The sequence below is a fragment of the Glycine soja genome, chromosome 1, assembly GCF_004193775.1.
Source record: "Glycine soja cultivar W05 chromosome 1, ASM419377v2, whole genome shotgun sequence".
Taxonomy (NCBI): domain Eukaryota; kingdom Viridiplantae; phylum Streptophyta; class Magnoliopsida; order Fabales; family Fabaceae; genus Glycine; species Glycine soja.
The window spans coordinates 36889935-36913100 of NC_041002.1; the positions used below are offsets into that span (position 1 = coordinate 36889935).

At 30.5% G+C, this 23166-nt stretch overlaps 1 protein-coding gene and 1 long non-coding RNA gene across 2 annotated transcripts; both read right to left on the minus strand.

Moving 5' to 3' along the window:
- Positions 1-8180: 8180 nt before the first annotated feature.
- On the minus strand, positions 8181-10775 carry LOC114415338. The gene is made up of 3 exons (XM_028379975.1): positions 10591-10775; positions 9802-10128; positions 8181-8646 (listed from the first exon to the last, which is right to left on the minus strand). Exons 1-3 carry the CDS (start codon positions 10655-10657, stop codon positions 8498-8500), a joined length of 543 nt encoding a protein of 180 aa, XP_028235776.1. The 5' UTR covers positions 10658-10775; the 3' UTR covers positions 8181-8497.
- Positions 10776-21059: 10284 nt separating this feature from the next.
- LOC114406026 lies at positions 21060-22018 on the minus strand. Its single transcript, XR_003665323.1, has 3 exons — positions 21971-22018; positions 21812-21848; positions 21060-21083 (listed from the first exon to the last, which is right to left on the minus strand). It is a non-coding gene; the product is annotated as an uncharacterized LOC114406026 (long non-coding RNA).
- Positions 22019-23166: the final 1148 nt, after the last annotated feature.

Here is a 23166-nt window from a genome sequence, read left to right on the forward strand (position 1 = left end):
GAATAAGTCAATGTCTAAATTATCATTATTTTGATATCCTAACAGAACATGCTTATTAAAATTGATCAAACTTTTATAAAGTGATAATGATTACGACAAAAATAAATACAAAAGTGAATCTGGTTTTAATAATTGGTTAAAATTGATATGGTAATATTTAAAATTTATTGTTAAGAACCTACTAATTAGGAATAATTTAACTGCTAAATTATTATGTTTATTAATTAGAAAATTATGAATATTTTAATATACTAACTGAATATTTAAAACTGATTGTTAAAGACACATTCATGGAAATGTTTAAATTATGATTATTTACGTATCTAAACAGAATATGTTTAGTAATTTGTAAATCATGATTATTTTCATATACTAACAGAAGATTTAAAATTGATTGTTAAGTACCTATTAATAGAAAAGTATTTTAAATTTGCCTAACGTTTTGTTTAATTTTTAAATTCATAAAACATACTTTTTAAATATAATCGATTGTTAAGTTCCTACTAATTAGGAATAACTGAACGCCAAAATTACTTTTTAAGATTAATAGTGTAATATTTAAGATTGATTATTAAGTAAAATGATATTATGATTAAATTTTTATAAATTGACGATGATTAAGACAAAAATAAATACAAAAGGGAATCTGATTTTAATAATACGTTAAAATTGATATGGTAATATTCTAAATTGATTGTTAATAACCTATTAATTAGGAATAATTCAACGTCTAAATTATGATTATTTACCAATCCAAACAGAATATGTTTAGTAATTTGAAAATCATGATTATTTTAATATACTAACAAAATATTTAAAATTGATTGTTAAGTACCTATTAATGGAAAGGTCTTTTAAATTTGTCTAACGTTTTGTTTAATTTTTAAATTCACAAAACATACCTTTAAATATAATTGATTGTTAAGTTTCTACTAATTAAGAATAATATGTTAAGTTCCTACAAAAGTGAACCTGGTTTTAATAATATATTAAAATTGATATGATAATATTTAAAATTAATTGTTAAAAACCTATTAATTTTGAAATATCTTCTCTTTGATTCAAGTATGAAACTTATCCTTGATAAAAAAAAACTAACTACACTTAAAGTTTTTTTTTCATCTATATGAATATGCTTTAGTGGAAATGATGTAATACAATCGTACATGGGTCAAGGTTTGTCCCGTAGACTTGTTAATGACAATTTATTTAGAGTAAATAATCAATTTCGTAAAAAAAATAAACACATTATCAAGTTATTCCTTGAAAATAATAAAAAATTTCTCAAAAAACAATTTATCACTCATTTAAGTTCAAAATTCAAAAAAAGTTAACGTAAAAGACAATATTAACATAAATCAAAATTCAAAAAATGTTAACGTATAAACAATATTAATATTTCCGAGAGAACTAAAATGATAATAAAACCCTTCGCTCATTTTATTACTTTGAAAATTAAATCAACAGTAATAGACAATCTTATTATAATTAATTTATTATAATAATGACTAAAAGCACCATGACAGAAAAATGCATTGGAAAGGCAAATCTTGGGAACAGAAAAATGCATTGGAAAGACAAAGAAAAGCACATTGAAAAGCCAAGTCTCGGGAACAGAAAAATGCATTGGAAAAACAAACATCTTGGGAACAGAATTATTACATATTTACATTTACAATGGAAATAAATGAATAAATGCATCGTAACCAAAGCAAAAGCAACGCAAAAGACAAAAAATATTAAATGCACAATAAAATTAAAATTAATAAAAATCATTAATATAAATGGAGGTTGACAGTGAAGCTTTTGGGCGGAAATGAGGGCTCTTGACATTGCCACACGTAAGCACTGACGCATCCACGTTAGCATCGGGCAAAGAAAACAAAGTTTTCTCCTGCAAAGAAAACGAAGCATGTTCAGGAACACCAAAAAGATCAACATGGTTCAGGAACACCAAAAAATTAAATCTTTTTCACTGCGAGAACTAACAAAACAAAGGCAGAACAAAAGAAACACGAAATGCAAAGGAAGAACAATACTCAACCACAGTGAAATAAGGCCGAGAAAAAAAAATCAATATTTTCCATTGTCATAACCCAAAAATCAAAGCTTTTTGGAGAAAAAATTGCAGCTTTAGAAGAAACAATGAACATGCAGTGAAAAAATAAAAAACTGAAATAAAAAAAATGCATACAAATGCAAAAAGAGGTAAAATGAAAACGCAGAAAGAGACGAGGAGGGAAAACGAACCTAACAATGAACATGCAGTGAAAAAACAAAAAACCGAAATAAAAAAAAAACGCATACAAATGCAAAAAGCGGTAAAATGAAAATGCAGAAGGAGACGGGGAGGGAAAACGAACATGTAATTTATCCAACATACTATGATATGTGGCTTTTGTCTTGCAAAAGAAGAAGAATACTCAACCACGGTCAAATAAGACTGAAGAACACACAAAAATTCAATCTTTTGTACCGACAGAACCCAGGAATCAAAAGGAGAAATGAAATACATCACAAACTTGTTCTTTTCATGTCGAACACTATTTGTTGTCTTCATTGTTGTTGTCAGTCACAAAGATACCCAATGCTACATATCTGAACCCAAAATGCAAGAAAACCAAGAGAAAGCAACGTCGGAAAAGGCTCAGGAACACAAAAAAATTTAAGCGTTGACAGAGAAAGCAAGAAAACGAACCTGTGTTCATGAAGTTTGGAGATAAGAATCAAAGCTTTCTAAGATAAAATGACAGCTTTGGAAGAAACAATGAACATGCAGTGAAAAAGAAACCAAAAAAACGCATACAAATGCAAATAGAGGTAAAAAAAGAAAACATAGAAGAAGACGGGGAGGGAAAACGAAGCACATCAAAACCACATCAATAGGGATAGAGGCAAAAACCAAAGCTTTTTGAGATAAAGCAAGAAAACGAACCTCTTTTCATGGAGTTTGGAGATAAAAATCAAAGATTTTTTAGATAAAAATGACAATTTTAGAAGAAACAATGAACTTGTAGATAAAAAAACAAAAAACCAGGAAAAAACGCATACAAATGCAAATAGAGGTAAAAAAAAGAAAACGTAGAAGAAGATGGCGAGTGAAAATGAAGCACATGAAAACTACATCAACAGGGATAGAGGCAAAAATCGAAACTTTTTGAGATAAAGCAAGAAAACGAACCTGTATTCATGGAGTTTGGAGATAAAAATTGAAGTTTTTTGAGATAAAGCAAGAAAACGAACCCGTGTTCATGGAGTTTGGAGATATAAATCGAAGCTTTTTGAGATAAAAATGACAGCTTTAGAAGAAACAATGAACATGCAGATAAAAAACAAAAAACCGAAAAAAACGCATACAAATGCAAATAAAGGTAAAAAAAAGAAAACGTAGAAGAAGATGGGGAGTGAAAATGAAGCACATGAAAACTACATCAACAGGGATAGAGGCAAAAATCGAAACTTTTTGAGATAAAGCAAGAAAACGAACCTGTATTCATGGATTTTGGAGATAAAAATTGAAGTTTTTTGAGATAAAGCAAGAAAAGAACTTGTATTCATGGAGTTTGAAGATAAAAATCGAAGATTTCTGGAAAAATGAAAATAAAAAATGGAGAGAAAGAAGAGAGAAGGGGGAGAGAACGGTAAGATGGTGGAATACCAAACGGGGGAGAGAAAACAGTGGAGTACCAAATGACAGAGAGAGAAAAGAAGAAATGCAATGCAATAAATTAAAAAACATAATAAAAAGGATGCAACTGAAATAGGGAGAGGAGGAAAATGAAAGGCCTTGCATTGGTATTGGTACTGCCTCGGTAACGCCAAAGCATCAGTAAGTGGTTTTCATTTTTTTAATAATTAATAAAATAATAAAATCATTAATAATAATAAAGTATGATGTGATGTTTTTAAGCGGGAAGTTGGATAGATGATTGTGCGACACGTTAGCCCTGGCAATGCCACGTCAGCATTGTCAGGGCCTTGTTTGTATCATGATAGATGATAAGGAGGGATGCGAAGGAGAGGCGCGAGTGAGAGAAACCCAGCACCAACAATATAAAGATGGTCGCCAGGGCAAGACCATCTTTGTATCAAAATAAAAAATTTCATCAACGACGGGTTTGCAGAGACGTCTTCGTTGCATTCAAGTTAATTACAAAAACGCCATTGCTGCGCTTTCTAAGACGGTCCTTTCTAACTGTCTTAGAATCAGTGACGTAAAAGGCTCAATTTTTAGTAGTGGTAAAAAGATTATATGATCAATTATGCCTTACGTGTTCTCTTTTCTTTTTACTTTTTAATTTACCGATTCTCTTTTAGAATGAAAACTTTTCCTTCAAAATATTTTGTGGATAATGTATTGAAACTTGGAAGCTTCATGTTAATTAATGGAAATGCTAAATTTTAAGAAAGAACTATAACACTATAACCAATATGGGGAGTGAATCTTCTCATGGAAAAATTTCACAAGACCTTGTCATGTAAATTTTTTTTATTTTTCTCTTTCTTTGTAAATATTAAATAGGCGAGGCCTTATAAAAAAATTGTAAATATTAAAAAGAGAGAGATAGTGATAAAATTTTAACATAAATAGATCCATTCCCAACCAAGATGACACATTCAATTAGTGTTATAAGTAGTGAAGAAAACCTTATTTTCCTGCCTCGTGTATTTATCATCAATATCTCCACATAGTTATGTTACTCTTTTAGGAAGAGAAAATGAGACATTTTGTCTGCATGTTTATAGCTATAAATAATCACCTAACATAGGGTAATTTGGATCCATGTGTTTATTACTTTAAATTCTCTATCCTTGGTGTAGATGATGCACATGGTTTACACCAAATTATGGTGTATTGTTCACTGCAATAACTACTTGTTTGAAGAATCCATTAGTAAACATTATTAGAGTTTGAGATAGGTAATGAATTTTCTTTTATTGCTATTATTGTTAGGGAAAACTTTAGATTTAAAATGAGTGGTTTGGTCTGATTTCATTTGTCATTCTATTCCCCTGAGCTTTATTTTGTTATCACTTAATTATGAGGTCTTTTCCAATTTATAACTAAATTCAACAATCAACAAATGAGTGGCACGTGTGATATAAACCTCTTTTCCCTCTGTTCTTTTTTCTCAAATTAAATAAATTCTTCATTACTGCATTCTATTTTATAAGTTATTTTTAGTAAAATTTGGATCACAACAGCTCAGTTATTTGAGTCCATGAGGTTGCATAGTGATATCATGTCTAATCCTAGGAGAATTGTTGGATAGATACAATGTATTATGTGCATTTTTTATTTTGGGACCTTTCATGTAGAATATGCAGACAAACTAGATGTTCATATTGGTTTGTTTCACAAATTCAATGTGTCTTTGTTGTGTACCCACTACCCAAGGTTGTCTTCAAACCCAAATGTGCAAGGTGAAATCTTATTTTTATCTGTTATTATTTTTTCCTCTTATTGGTTTGTTTCATAAATTCAATGTATGTTCTTATTGGTTTGTCTTCAAAAGATGCTCTGATTAGTTTAGTGTACCATCAAATAATGTAACTTGCATGTTGTCTCATTCATATCTACGACAATGTCTCTAGTCAATTTATCTGGCTTGCTTATGAGTGTTTAATTTTCAGTAAGTCTTATTTTCTTAATCTCTTGTAATTAATTTTAAAATTTATTTATAAAATTAATATTTAAATGATAGATTAAATATAAATAACACACAAACCTCTTATTTTGATTTAATCTATCATTTAAATATTTATTTAAAATAAATTTTACTATTAATATTAATTACAATCATGCTAATATTAATTATTTTTAATTATTTATATTTTTTATGGGATATCAAGTAGAAAAGATATCAATAATTAAAAATAATATTTAATTCAAGGACGGTACTGACGTAAGCACCGTCTTTGAAAGTTCATCGCTTTCTAAGACGATGTTTTTTGACCCGTCATTGAAAGTTTTAAGTTTCCACGACGTGGGATTCTATGACGGTCAATGACCATCGTTGTATCTTATTTTTTACCGTCTTAGAAAAGTTTCTTATAGTAGTGGCAATTTCATTTTCCTTTAAAATTTGTTTACTTCTAACATTGTTCCTTCTTATTCTGAAAACAACATTTTGCAGAGTCTACCAAAGGATATTGCAGATGTGTTAAAGGTGTGGAATCTACACTCCTTTATCCTATTTTTCAACAACAATGAAAATGAGATCCACTGCAAGTTGAATATTTGCTACACCCATAGGAAAATTGTCAAGATTGCTAAAAGATGGAAGGAATTCTGCACAACCAACAACATTTTGAAGGACACAACGCTTCAGTTTGATTTTAATCGCGCTATGTCACTCAAGTTTGATAATTAAAATGCTGCCTATGACTGCTTAACTTTTTTGTATATTTTGTCTGACGAGCATATTATATTTGCAATGCTAATTTCATTATTTACTGGGTTTGTTCATTTATTTATTTTTATTCTATGTATTTTAATTATTAAAATTAAAAAAAAAGCGTCTGATCCGTGTGTATGCACAGACCCAATACTAGTTATTACGTAAAAAGCTAAGAGTGTGTTTGGATGGAAAAATTTAAAATTCTGAGAAATTTTAAATTCTAAGAATTTCAAATACTTCAATTAAATTCTTTTATTTTCAAAATTTTGTGTTTGGATAAAAAAATTAAAATTATGAGGATGAAAAAGTTGAATGAAAAAAAAGAGAAGATATGGTTGGTGTGCTAGTTATATGTGTTCCTATATGCTCACACCCGATAGATATTTTAGGAGGTCAGACGGTGTTTCTTGAAAAAATACTGTAAGAAGAGAATTTCAATTTCTCACCTTTTAGAAGGAAATTGAAATTTCAGATTTTTATTTGTTTAAAATTCTGTTTTAAAATTTCCAAATTTTAAATTCTTCATAAAAAGCATCCAAACAATGAATTCTAAATCAGTTAAAATTCTCTATCCAAACGCACTCTAAGTGTCTTGTGTGAATATACGAAGGTAAACATATTTTGCCCTGCCAATAATTAATCTTTTCAATTTTTTTATAAATTAAGAATTTTTAGCTTTTATTTTATGTGTTGGCAAGGGTTTTCTTGACTTGGTTTCAGTTCTTCAAAACTGTTATGAGAAGGAGGAATTCTATTTCTAGAAGTCAGGCGTCAAATTCCAATTTTGATGGTCTAATTCCAAGTTGGTAAGGTGGCCAAATATGTTTTTCTTTTTCACTTCATTTTAGGATCTGATGCCGTATTTTGTCTTTTAAAAAAAGATGTGCCAAGTGTTATTAATGGCTTCTTTTCTTAGTTAAGGGGAGATTGGATTCCCAATCTGGCTTAGTGAACAATAACTTAGGCCTAAAGTAGAATCTAGAACTGTCCCAACCATAAATTATTTGTAAGCAGGAAGTGTCTTCGATTTACCACGGGTCACATATGCTCGATCTTTGTTATGAAATACTCTCAGTCTCTCACTTTCTAAAATATGAAAAGAAAGAAAGATTATATTAGTAACACATTTTTTAATATATATTTTAACACACTTTTTATTACTAATTAAAAAATTCTAAAAAATTAAGAAATTTTATGGGTCTTGTTTCTTATTTAATAACTCATACTCATGATTTTGAAATTTTTTAAAAAAAAAATTAACTAATGATAGAAAGTATGTTAAAAAAAATATTGCTTTAAAAAATCAGACAAGATTGGCAATTCAAATGATAACTCGAAACTAGTCTAGTAGTTGGTTTGTTACCTCTAAAAAACTAACTCGTCTCAAAATTGTTGGAAACCGGTCATGATTGATACAAAAATCAATACCAAAAAGTTATTTGAACTTGTATTTTAAAATTTTCCATTTTTTAATATTTTGAAATTTAGTTATTGATATTAATTTATAATTTTTTATATCTTGATTTTCTAATTATATATTATTTTATTATTTGAAATATTATTAATATTAAAAATATAGATTTAATTATTGTAAGTTTGATCATATGATTTAACTACAGTTAAACTAACAAAGCGTAAATCAATATTTTTATTGATTTAATCCATTTAATTTTAAAACATTAAAAAGTTATGATAGAGAATGCGTTGCTATCACTATTTTTTATATCAATGGTGGAGTATGAACCCATATATGTGACTACTCTGCAAAATTAAGCAAAATGATAAGAATATTTACGTAGCACATATTAAGACATATTTCACATTATTACTGGTTCATAAACGAATATACTAAGCATAAACAAATCCAATTCCAAAATTTGAGAAACTTGGAAAACAACAACATAACATAAACCTATCAACACCACGCGCAACTCTTGATTACCGTTACATTAATCGGAACTCAACCCATAAAAATGAAGCAATATACTCTCCATTTTCTAATATAGTGACACAATAACAATAATAATAATGGTAAATGTCTCCCTCAATTTCACACCATCTCTGCAAAAGGAGAGTGAAATTTCAAGGGACCAAAATTACAGGGCAGAAGGGGCAGGTGCTGATGCAATAATGGCCTCTGACACGTCAGAAACAGGGCCAGGGGCAGCTCCTGAGCTCACAAGTTCAACCATGGCACGACGAGGGTTGGTCTTGTGCTTTTCACACAGTTCTGGCAAAAATACCCCTGCATCACATCAAAGAAAACTTAGTTATTATCTATGCTTAGAAAAATATATAATTTAATTAATGATTAGATATTTACACTATAAAATAATTTTATAATCATCTAATCACAAATGGATGTTAACATGACTTTGAAGGTAATTAACTATTGTAAAAGTCAATAGATTTATCATGTAATTTATGATTATTTGATAAAATAAAATTGTTTTTCATTATAAATGCATGATTTTTTTCTCTCAAAAATATATATAAATAAAGACTCCCCATCAGGTAATCAAATAAGAAAAATACAAATATTCTGTCACAGTTATTTTTAAAAATTATTTCTTTGTTTCATAAAATATATACCTTGATTAGATTTGAAGTTAAAATGTTCTAGGCTTCTAGTTCTAGGGTATTTGGTGTCATATGGCTTTCATAGGAATGGTGAAAGCATGAGACAAAAAGCAGAACATGAATTAGAATTGCCCTATGATTAAGAAAAGGTAACATGCAGCATATTTTTTCTTGTTTTTTTATATTTTATTTTTGAGATGGGGTTATTGTATTAGTTAAGAAAACACAAACAACAACGCATGTATTAACACGCAGAAGAGTAATTCAGAAGAGGCATCACTATTCTTGTTAGTTAAACTTCCACTTATGAAAAGTTATTCAGAAGAGACATCACTATTCTTTTTCTTTCTCTTTATGTTGAGACGGTACCTAATGACCACGACTATTAATTTTATTAATGGGTCAATTCTGCAACCAAAGTTCAAAAACAAACGACTACCAAACATGTTAATTATGATCGTGCATACATGTTTTGGAAATTAGAATTATTACCAAATGATTTCCATGTTTTGTTTATTTATAATTATTTTATATCACCTTTTTCTACACCTTTCTTTATACTGGTTGAAAAAAGAATCTACTGGTGACGAATTTTATTTAACAATTACATATAAATGGTTTTGCCATTAATATTTTGTTTTGTATGTATTGTACTCTTTCTATATGTAAGATGATTTGACATTTTATAAGGAATTATAGAGAAAAGCTACTTGAAATATACATTTAATTTGGCGTTGTGTTGAAAAGTAATTTTTAGAGTATGTTGAATTGGACAAAAGAATGTGATGATGATAGAGCATTATCAAGGAACAATTCTTACCCTCTCCAGCAGCCAAGTTGAAGAAAAGGTCAACAATGTTGGGGCACTTCTGGTAACATGCAGGAGAGCAAAGCTTGCCGGTGAATTGAGGCTCAAAGAAGGCATCAGATGAAATCCCAACAGAGTTCCTATCAACCCCACATGCCTCCACACATTGGTCTGTCTCTATGTAGTCTGCCATCCTCTCCACCACCACTTCCGATGTCCGGCATTGGTACTCGACGCCACCGTCGGCTGCCTTCTCAGTCTCCAACAAACACCTCTTCCCTGATGAAGCTACTGAGAAAGCACACACTTCCTTTGGCAGGTCCTCACACACCATCTCAGCTGCCAATTCATAAATTCCACACATGTCATCAGAAAACTTAAAGACAATAACAACAACAAAAGTCTTATTTAATCAGGTGACGTGGGTTACATAGATCACACTTAATCAAAAAACTTATCACTAAATTTCAGGTGTCAATTCATAAATTCCATTCATGTAATATACATGAGAAACCTTAAAACCATAACAACAACAAAAGTGCTTAGCCAAAAAAAAAAAACACAACAAAAGTCTTATCTCATCATGTTATACCAATTACATGGATCACACGTAATGAGAAAACTTATCACTAAATTTTAACTGCCAATTTGTAAAGTAGTATTTTATTTATGTCATGAGAAATCTTACAACAACAAGAATAAGAAGTGTTGTCGGTTACATGGATTATATGTAATAAGAAAATTATCATTAAAATAAAAATGAAAAAAATGAAAAGTAGAATGGTGCATTGATGTACTCACCCAAAGATGCATGGATGAAAAGGGATGAAAATAAGAGGACCAAAGGCAATTTGGTAGAGAAAGACATGGTTCTAAATGATGTGTGTAGTTTGGAAAATAGAGATATTGTTCTTTTGTGGAAGAGGGAGTAAAATGGGTTTTGCGTATGTAATGAAAAGAAAGGAAGAAATGGGCACAATGATTTGGGAAAGGAACTAAAGGGGTATATATATTTGTCGGAAAGTAAAACTGCGCGTCCCTAATGGACTTATGCACGCGTTTGGAAGGTTCACACACGTTGGCTAAGTCTTAGACCTTTCTCAATTAATTAATTATTTTATTTTTCATTAAATAAACAAAGAAAAATCTTTCTCTAAAAAATTGGTTCCATTTTCTTGCGGTTTGAATGTTGAGTTATTTCCCTTTTCGTGGTTGCATACGAGTGCGTGATTATTGACGACTACCTAAGACGTGTTTGGATGTCTTAGAAAAACTTTGAAGTTTCCAACAAACTAAGGCATAGAAGTCAAGCACCATTTGTTTATTTTCCCATTCATTCATTTACCGAAAACTTGTCCACTTCAGTGTATCGGGAGCATCGTTGGTTCCAAAAAAATTCGGAGAAGAGACGAGAAACAAATTTGTGATTAGTGGGGTAACGTGTTCCTATCAAAAATCAGTTTTGAATTTAATAAGGCAAGCTTGGAAAGTTAACACGGATGCAACTGAAACATATGACTATAAAATCAACGAGGTGAATTTTAATTTTTAACCAGAAAGTAAAAGCGATTAGGAGGATCTTAATGTTTGGAGTTTAAGATAGTGATGTGTAACAAATTAAGTCCATGCCGTGTTTTTTTTCAAGGACAGAAGACAAAAATTAAGCTAATTTATGAAATATTATGCAATTAGTCATAACTCAAAAGCTAATCTATCGGTGAAAAGAAAATATAATTAAAGTTTCATGTTAATTGATATGACTGAAAATATGTGCACACGCATAGCGTGCGTACACGTGTCAAGTAATTTTAATGGGGGGAATCAATTAGTAGGAGATAGTCAAGTTTCCCCAACCAATTATACATGAAAACTGTACAAAACTGAAATTGATTGTCAACACTCAAGAGTTTAACTGCCCCTTATAGGTACGAATATATCAAGAAGGATAAATAATAAATCCATAAATTATTGTGACTTTAAACGGTGTATGAGTATGAAAAGAGAAAAAGGGAAAAATATCGTATTTTGTAAGTTATATTTTCTCTCTGAAAAAATTCTCTCCAAACATATTTATGAAGCATCATAATTTTCATATAAAAATCTCCATATTAAAGATCTATTTAGTAAAAAGTTGTTAATTAAAATTAGTTATTGAATTAGTTAATAAATGTAAAATAATATAAAAAATACTGGCTTGAAGAGATACGAAAGTTCTTTTTTCTTCAATTATAATGTGTTTGGTTCATCATCAAGATCCACCTCTCTATTTTAAATTCATGATCAGATCAAAAGTGAAGAGAGAAAAAAAAAAAGACACAAGAGGCTATGTAACTAGCTTTCACGTACGTTTATTGCAATGGATGTGCATCCAAACAAGTGCTAAGAAGATAAGGGAGGAATTTTGTTAAAATCAAAAGATAAAAATGAAAATAAAAACTATGAAGCAATATGGAAAAAAGGCAAGTTAAAGTTAATTCAAAGCATTCTTGGTGAAAATATAATCCAAGATTAAGTCATTTAATTTCAAAGAACTTGGGAATACGTAAAGTGATTAGTTACAATGAAAGGGACTTTAACCGTACAATGTGTAAAGTTTGAATTCTGGGATCATCACAATCGCACAACTTTGCTTGTGAGAATTATCGATCAAAAATCAACAGAATATATCGTATCTTAATTAAAAAAGAAAATTATATATACGAGTTTTTGGTGTATACTAATTAAGATTATCTTCTAATGGATAGTAAGAAAAACAATTCAAATGATTATTTTTTTCTGAGGGCAACTCTTTCAAATGATAAAAATCTGTAAAGTGAATTTAATCTTCTTATGAAAATCTTTTCCATACTCATATACATATGTGATGTATAAATAGTTTTTTCTAAGGCGAGCGCGATATGTAAATATTGAATAAAATAACTCAAAGACAATTGCATCGCTGTTTTTTTTTTTTGTCGGTACATAGTTTATTAAAAAAAAATAAGTAACACAAAATGTTTGGAATAATATAAAGGAAAGAAAGGTATATTAAATCCCCTTCACAGTTCAAATTTGTTTTCTTTTACAAATTGGTACGTAAAAGAAACTTTAAATTTATGTTAATTACTATCTAACTTCAATTATTAATAGTATAATGGCTAGTTTCTTTCATTTAGGATCCGTTTGCTTGTTAACGGTGATATACTAACGACATGTAACAATGAGTCTGTTGTATTGTTAACTAACCATTGCATGATCATGTTAGAGTAAGATAGAGACATTTTCCTTATCAAATATAATTAATGGATTCACAAGTCACAACATTAAGCTATGATAAGTTTTTATTTAATAAAAATATTTAATCTCCTACATTTTTAGAAATTTATATATGTTTTTTTTTAACAGTTTTGGTTTGGAATCTTCGTACAAAATTTATTAGGGATGCTCTATATATATAACCAATCATGGTTAGAGGGAGATTTAAAGTAACAGTTTTAGTTATTGTTTAAAATGAAACAAATTACTTACTTTTTTTTAGTTATTGTTTTTACAAAAATACATTTATTTCATTATATTTCTCTTATTTTAATTTAGAATGTTTAGTATATCAAGTTATCAACTAAAACAATAAATATATAATGAGTAAAAAAATCAATTACAGTACACTAGATTTACAGTGTGGCATATTCAATGCAAAAGAATTTTTATCACTAATGAATTAACAGATTTTAAATGAAACGACATAATAATGAGTTTAAAGTTTGTTGTGACTATTTGGAAAAAAGGACCAAATGAGTGAAAAGAATTACTATTGAAATGATTAAGTTAAAAATAAATTATAAAAATTGTAAATTAATTTTATAAAATCCAAATGAGTTAAAGTCTTCCAACAAATGCCATAAAAAATTACTCTTCCAACTATATCATCCTGTCAAAGCTTTTGACTCAAGCAAGTGTATGTTCATATATACTAGTTTTTTTTTGTTTATTCCATAATTAAAAAACTGTTTATTTTGCAAAACAAGAAATTATTTCTTTCAAAAATAATTATTATTGAACAAGTAATTAATTGACATCGCGAAAATATTTAGCATATTTTTTTTTAATTTTTAATTAAAAACCCATTTTATCAATTTTCTACGTACTAAATTATGTTATTACTGTATCTATTGTGAACTTCCCTATAAAACTACAACAGACAAAAGATTCCATAGGAATAGAGTGTAAGCCACTAAAATTTCAAATAAAATGATAAATGATTAAAACTTTGGCCAAGGTTTTCTCTCAGGCGTACTGATTTTGTGGAAACTTGCGGTTGCAAGTATGAAACTATTAATACAAGTAACGATATTTTGAAAGACAAAAAAGAGAGGAAGAAACACTAATAAGGACACCTATATATCAACAAGATAATAAAACGGATAAAAAAAATCAAAAGTTAATAAATGGTCGGAGAGGTTACACCAAAAAAAATACAAAGTAGGAAAAGGAACAATTAATATGGAACTGACATACAACATCACCATCTATTAGGTAAATCTAAAGTACTAGGTTTAATATTTAATTTGATCCTCAAATTTTATTAGAATGTTTAATTGAGTTTTCATATTTTAAAAATTTTTAATTAGGTCCTTAAATTTTTTAAAACGCATCAACGTTGTTTTTTTTTTGTCAATTTAAACTAATGTCATTAAAAAAAAATATTTTTGTCTCCATCTCTTCTTTGTATTAACGCAGATGACCCCTACCTAATACTACCGCACCACCCAAACCAACAAGGGATCACAAATTTGAATCTCATCTTCCTAAAACCCTCTTTCTTCTTCACTCATTTCAAACCTAATCCTAATTATATCAAAAGAAGATGTTGACAAAATTCAAGACGAAGAGTAATAGAGTGAAGACCAGGGTTTCCACCCCAAGTGGACATGGATCCTTGTAAGTCTCCACAGCATTGTCATCCAGCTTTGGGACTAATGCATGGGATGTAATACTCCAAACAAATCACACCGGAATGAGAGAGATTCAGAGATTGAGACTGTGTAAGTATAGAACTGTACAATTTAAGATGACTTAAAGGACTTAACTGATACTACTTATACCAACAATATGCATCTATTTTTCGGTAGTTTATTATGTAAGAACTTCACAGTTAAGGGTATTTGGCTTGGAGTAGTTATGGAATGAGTAAACTTCTAGAAAGTTTTCCAAAAAGCGTATGAGTCAGGACAAATCATGTTGAAAAGTCTTGTGTTGGTTTGTGGGGCAATCATTGATCCTAGAAGCAGCCGAAGCAAATAGTTAAGGTCTCAGAAACAGATACCTATAGAGGGTTCTAACAAGTGGAGGATTCTGATAAATAAGTATGTTGAGTGAAGTATCATTGTGTAAAATATCATAGAGTGTGACCCACTAACAAGTTGACAATAAGGGGTGTACATGGAAACCCTCATCGACAAGTTCTATGAGCACGACGACCTCATCCATAGCATCCATTTCCACTACTTCCAAATCCGAACTAACTAACTAGATCTATATATCATTTCCCCAGACCCAACCCTCGTTAACTCTAATCTAATCTCACTGGTAGGCGATGCTTACAAAATCAAGGTGTGGAACTACAAGCTCCAACGATGTGTCTTCACACTCCTCGACCTCCTCAACTATATTCGCACCTCATAGTTCCACCACAAGAATCCCTAATTGCCAATTCCATCGATGACCAAACTATTTAAATCTGGAACTGCCAATCGCGGCCATACAAAGAGAGGTATGTTGTGGCAGCAACGGTGGAAGTTACAGAATCTAAAATGAGAGAAGAGGGATCTTAGATTTGGAACATCTAGTGTTCAAAGATGCCGACGACAACCGTCACGACTACCTTGGGTGGTGCGGCGATGTTAGGTGGGAGTCATCGGCGTTAATACGAAGAAGGAGAAGAGACGAAGACAAAAAAGCATTTTTTAACGATGTTAGTCTAAATTGACAAAAAAAAGGCAACCTTGATACATTTTTAAAAATTTAAGGACCTAATTGGAGTTTTTTAAAATATGGGAATCGAATTGATAACACTTTAATAAAACTTGAGGACCAAATTAAGTTTTAAGCTAAAGTTTTAAATTCAATTTATATTGTTTCTCACATATATATAGAGGGTGAGAGAAGAGATTCACTTACTCCAAGAGTAACTCTTTAAAGAGTTACTCCACATCCTAACCTTTTTGTTTTATTTAAATCCAATGGTTGATATTAATCCAATTAAGTTATTGCGTCACAATGTCTTACTCTTACCGCATCCTCTTAAGACGTTTATTTCGTTGATACACACACACCCCAGGACCCATTAAGATATGTATAAAAGGGGTTAAATTCTTGAGGTAAATCAACTTTTCACTATTGTTTATTATTCTTTCTATATAATTGGTTTAAAATCTAACTTGAGTATTGGAATATCTTTTGCAAGTATTCATATCCAATTCTTATCAATTTGGACAGTCAAGGAGTTACTTCAAATGAGTGAGTGAACAAACCATTTATCACTAATATTTAATTTTTCTTTAATTTAAAAAAATCTTTAAAAAAATTTAGTAAGTGAACAACTAAATAATTATAATAATAATAATAATAATATGTCACATAAAAAAAAATCAACAGACAAGGTTCATAAATTTAAAAATTAATGTCTGTGTTTCAATCTGTACGTAAATGTGTTTGAAGGCTTGGGTAAACATTAAATAAACTTAGTTCAAAGTGATTGGATCCGTTTGAATTAAATTAGGTTTGTAGATTACTTGTACATCCCTATTTTAGTTTATGCATAATTTTAATCATATAGTTTTAATTATTTTTTATCTAGTTGGGTTTTAAATTGTTAAAATTTTCTTACCATATACTACATTCAATAATTAATGAGAATATAATGGAAATTTGATACAATATTAATCTTATAGAGTGATAAATAAAAAATATAAAGTACTTATAAAAACATATACATAAAATGTAATATTAGAAGTCATATTTTTTTCTTAATTTTTATTTAAAAATATTTCATATATTTTTAATTATCTGTTTATAGTTATAAAAATTAAATGTTACCTCACACTTCCACTATTATTTATTATGCTGAACTTGAAACGAATGACTTAATGATTAAAAGTTATGATGAGTAAATATAAACAATTAATAGGAAAAAAATACATTGATGATATAAAATAGTTTTACATTCTCATTTAATTACAAACCGTCATTTATCATAAGTTTGTTAACTTTTATAAAAGTATCTTAAAAATCATATCAATCATGATTTGTGATTGAATGATAATATAAAAACATTTTATATTTTATATTTTATACTACATTGGCGTTAAAGTTAACAAGTAATATTATTGTGACCACTATCATGCATAAAGTAAAATATAAAGATTTAAAGTATAACTAAATCAAAATTCCATTGATGGGGACATGGTTGTTAAACTCGGGTTTTAAATCGTAAAATCGGATGATTTTACGATTCCACTAAGGTTCGGCGAGTTAAATTGGAAGCAAAATCAAAAATGGAGTAGACTCGTCTGATTTAGCGCAGACTCGGGTGAGTTTGGGTAGACTCGCGAGTCTGCTACGAGTCCACGAGTTTACAAAAACCAAAACGGCGTCGTGCTGGTGTTGAGCTACTCACTTATGAAAACCCGAAAATGACTCTGTGCTGAGGTGCTCTGATTCGGCCGCTGCTTCGGCCTCTGATTCCGATGAGAATACGTGCAATGACGTTGTTGAGGATGTTGCGATACGCATAATCGGGGCCGACGAGCAGGAGAGCAGTTTGTCGCCGTCCTCGTCGAGGGGCCGAGGTGGGGAGCTGGGCGGTAAGGAGGCGGTGGTTGGGAGGAGCAGGATGTTGTCGTCTCGCCAGTGAATGACGGAGGAGAGGGTGTTGTTGGTGTCTTTGGATGATGGGATTGTTGGTGCTAGGGATTCTTCTTCATCATCATCGTCCTCTACTTACCAGAGGTATGATATTCAGCAGATTCTACCGTTTTCTCTCTTGTTGTTGATTATTTTCATCTGCCAGCATTTGCAAGGTATTGCTTCTTTAGTTTAGTTTTGTTGTCTCTACAATTGGTTTTTGCATCAAATGCAAAGTGCGTGTTCAACTTGTTCGATTAGATTGGATTTATATTGTATGTGCTAGAGTTTGAGGATGTGGGTGGAGAAAGTTGTGTAACTTAGATATTAGAGAGATTGTATATGCTTGACTTGTTGGCAATATTTTGATGATATTATAACTTGTTTAGGGTTATGTTTTTTTGCATTATGCTCTTGATACAAATACTTTTTTCTTCGATATAGCATTCCTTTGTCTGCCTCTTGTATTTAGAGGCCTGTCCAAGTTTTCTCATGGGATGTGCTTAGGGGAATAATAGTTTGTTAAAGAAGGGTTGCTTGCCTTGTGGAGGGGATGGAAACTATGAAGTTAGTATTCACTAACATACGTGCTACCTAATTCCCCAATTAAATTATTTTTTGATGTTTCTGCTGCCGTGTGGCTTTCAACACACTATGTTATTGCCAAGGAAAAAGGTAGAGTGAAAGACAAGATTACCCGAAACAGTTTACTGCTTCTCCTACTTGGAGCCTGGAGGTGCCTCTCCTTTGTAAGGAAATTGGAGTTTCCCTATCATAAGAGATGTAAAGATGATTTTGTAGAGTTAATTCAGAGATAATCTTGATCCCTTGTGTTTTTTTTAAGATACTATTTGATTATGTCAGTTTTACTTAATGAAGAATACTGCACCGCATGCTTTGTATGCTTTAATATGTTGAATTGGTTGACTATAGTCTAGGAGAGTGGCACAATGGTTCTCTTGCATAGTCTCACTTTGTTCTGAATTTCTACTTTTGATTTGACTCTTTCCATATAACTTTGTGATATTCATTTTTGGGAACTTGTAGGTTTCTTTCACTACTAGAAAATAAGATTTTTACATCGGTTATTTAAGACTTTCAACATCGATTATTAACCGATGTTGAAAGTAATATCGTTAACATCAGTTTTTCAGAACTGATGTTAACTAATAAATACAACATCGATTATTTAAATAGCTGATGTTATATGATAAGAATTTTGAAAAAAGAAAGTTATAAATTTACATATCAACATCGGTTTTTTAAAAACCGATGTTAACTGGCACTAACAACATCGGTTTTTTAAATAACTGATGTTGATATGTAAATTTATAATTAGCATCTTCAGTTGCATTATATGTTTGTTGTTCTAACTGTAACAACATAACAATTAAGTTATTACTTACAAAGATGGATCAATTTGTTACAGTATAATGCATTCAATTTAAAGAGTCATCAGACTTGTAGCTAAGCCTTAACATTTAAAACTATAGCATAAAAGAATATAAACTTGAAGGGCAATCAAAGATCTCATTATTCAAACCACTAGGGTCGGCCAAACAGTGGGAGTTAGAGTAGTTTGCATGGAATCTTAAGTACAAGCCCCATTACCACTATTATACACCCAAAAAAAAATCTCATATGCATGCACATAGTCAAATAAACTAGCATTCTATCCAACATGCCAGTGAGCTTACAAACACATTCATAACAAAATTTTAGTGAACTTACAGTCTCTCTCTTTCACTTGTTCCTTCTGGTGGCATAATATCTTGTATCCATTCAACCTCTGCAACACGATACCTGCATAAAACATTTAAAGAATAAAGTCATATTTCCATGAAAGAAAAATAGTCCGATCAACAGCTAGAGAGTTCATGAAACACCCAGAGACAACTCACCCATCTTGATCCTAGGAGCGGATGATACGAAATTGTAGAAGCAAGTTTCATGATGATGAACCAAGCAATTTTGATGATGCCAAAAAGCCCAAGTGATTGATTCAAGACTTCAAGATCAAGCATCAAGAATTCAACCCAAGATTCAAGATTCAAGAGAAGAAATCAAGAAGCAACAAGTCAAGACTTCATATAGGATAAGTATTAAAAGATTTTTTTCAAAAACCAAATAGCACAGTTTTGTTTTACAAAAGAATTTTCTCAAATTTTCTAAAGTTACTAGAGTGATTACTCTCTGGTAATCGATTACCAGTTGGCAGTAATTGATTACCAGTGACCAGATTGGTTTTCAAAATATTTTCAAATGATTTGTAACGTTTCAAAATGATTTTCAAATAGTGTAATTGATTACACTATATTAGTAATCGATTACAAGTGAATCTGAACATTGGAATTCAAATCCAATTGTGAAGAGTCACAACTTTTCATAAAATACATTGTGTAATCGATTACACCATTATGGTAATCGATTACCAGTGAATAGTTTTGAAGAAAAAGTTAAGAGTTATAATTCTTAACATGATTTTCTCAAAAGTCATAACTCTTCCAATGGTTTTTTTACCAGACACGAAGAGTCTATGAAAGCAAGACCTTGGCACTCATTTTACAAGCATCCAAAAAACACATATCTCTTTCAAATCTTTTTTGACCATTGCCCATTGTTTTTCTTTGCAAAAACTCTTGCCAAAAAGCTTTCTAAACTTTGGTTTCAAGACTTTGTTTTTCTGCAAGTGGAAATTCTACAGAAAACAAAAGTGTGTTATCTTTTCTTCCTTCTCCTTCTTGCCAAAAGAATTCAAAGGACTAACCGTCTGAGAATTCTTTTGATTCTTCCTTCTCCCTCTTGCCAAAAGAATTCAAAGGACTAACCGCCTAAGAATCCTTTTGATTCTTCCTCCTCCCTCTAAACAAAAGATTTCAAAGGACTAACCGCCTGAGATATCTTTTGTTTCCCCTTACAAAGATTCAAGGGACTAACCGCCTAAGAATTCTTTGTCTTAACACATTGGAGCGTACATCATTTGTGGTACAAGTAGAGCGTACATCCACTTGGTGTTTCAAAGAGAACAAGGGAGGGTACATCCTTTGTGCCTCTTTGCTTGTAAAGGATTTAACAAGGTTAAAGGAAATCTCAAGAACCGGTGGTTGCTTGGGGATTGGATGTAGGCACGGGTTGTTGCCGAACTAATATAAAAACTTGTGTTTGTTTCCTTCTTCCCTACACTCTTTAATTTCCACTGTGCACTTTTTATTTCCGCTTTACTTTTGTCTAAGTTATTGTCTCTGTTCTTTACTTTCTTATAACTTTGTAGTAAAGCCTAATTGAATCTAGTAATATTAAGAAGGATAAATTTTTAATTAGTCAAGACACATTAATAATTAATTCAACCCCCCCCCCCTTCTTAATTATTCCGAGGCCACTCGATCCAATAGAAATCTCCTACGACTTTCAATCTGCATGTAACAACACTTTCTTAAACATTGAAAAAATTTAAAATAAAATTAAAGAAAAACCAAGTCTATTTTAATAGAATCCAGGTTAAAATAGAAAATTCTTAGGAGCCTCCAAAGTATCCTAGGACCACTAACACTAGCCCAACAGTGAAAAAATAAAATGAGAAACAAACACCATTACAACTGACTTAGAGTGAAGTTGTACAAGTTGTCAATTGTCCACAATATTCTCAAGTCTTTCTGGCAAGCACATATGATATAAACAAGAAATAGTTATAAGTTTCAAAAAATTGCTTTCTGGATTTATCAAAATTGTTAGAAAATGATTAGGATAATATTTTTACCATGTGAGAATAGTGTAGACAATCAGTATCATAACCAAAATATTTTTTCCCTCCTAAGCAATTTTTTCAGTCAAATATTTGTTCCTTGTCTCTGTTTCAAGTCAAAAAATCCTAGACCCTATGGTTTCTAAATTTGGAAAAGAGGCATATTAAAGATAGGAGAATTTTTTTTATATTTTGTGAATCTCCTGTCATACGGAGAATCACATCAGAGAAATGTTCTTAGAAAATAGAGAAAGAACAACTAAAATAAATCCTGCCAACAAAGAAGAAAGTTGAGAGAGAGACACATTTTTTTTTCAAATTTCATCTTCAATAATAAAGTATTATAACTAGAGCAGTGAAGTATATATAAGTACATGGATAAATCAGTTAAATTTTCACCTCTATATAAAAACAACCATCTAGAAGTGGTTCACACCTATAACAAATAAATAAAATTATTTAAACCAAGTGACATACATGAGAAAGAATTTCAGATGGAGAAGGGGATATGTATATGAGATTTTTTATTTTCATGTGAAAAGGATGTCGAGCACCTACTCTGTTATTTCCACTTCACAGGCAAACTCAGCTAAGGAACCTATTGAATCAAGTATAGCCTACAAGATCAAAAGACAAGTCACGTACACACACAATAACAAAAGAAAATGGTTGGTGCTATATAGAGAGAAAGGGGAAAAGGGGATAAGTGAAGTAATCTACCATTCCCATTCGATGATTGCCTTCCATTATTCTTCTTACTTGTTTTATTTAAATAAATAAATAAATTAGAGATATGATGACCTTCAGAGTTTCATACTATCTTATATTAGTAGTTTGGTACAATTTATAATTATGTTAATGGATTAAACCTTTGCAAAATGGTAAAGGTATAAACAGAAGTTAATTAAGTGCAATTAAATGAAATTAAAAATTAAGACATCTGCATTCATAAGTGATTCAAATGAAAAGTTTTTTCTTCTGACTCTACAAGCTTGGTCATTCACACCATTTTTATTTTATTTTTTATTATTCATAGTAACTCTCAGATCAATTCAAAAGAAAAATGTCCAGATTATTTATGATATTATTCTTCACTTATGCAGCTCAAATCATAATATATATATATATATATATATATATATATATATATATATATATATATATATATATATTACTATGCATTTTCTAGAAGAATTTTAGCTAGTTAAGTATAAAAAAGGGAAAGGCATATATTTTGTCTGACATATAGACTTTGGAACCATAAAGATATTAAGGCATGTATCTGATATGCTTGGCTCTGATCAACATTTTGATCCCATTTTTGCATCCCAACAACTCGAAACAGTATCAAAGCTCTAACCAGTAGTTTTTGGATGCTAGTATTTATTGTTGCCAAAATAATGTAGTAAGCAACATGTATATGATAATAATATATAATATTTACTTTAAGCTAGCACACTTGCCATAACTAACACAAGTGACTTTGAGGTGAGTAAGCTTGACTAGAACTTGAAGTTTTGAATTTTTTTTAGGCAAAATTGCAAAATTGGTCCCCCCCCCCCCCCCCCACTTTATCTCTAATTACGGATTTGGTCCCCCTATAATTTAATTCACAAATTTGGTCCCCCAATTTTATAAATCCCTGCAAATTTGGTTCTGAAAGCCCGATTTGGACGTTGATTGTTAACCTCAAACGTTGACTGTCACGTGTCAATGACACATGTGATTGCCATGTGTTAGTGTCACATGTCAAC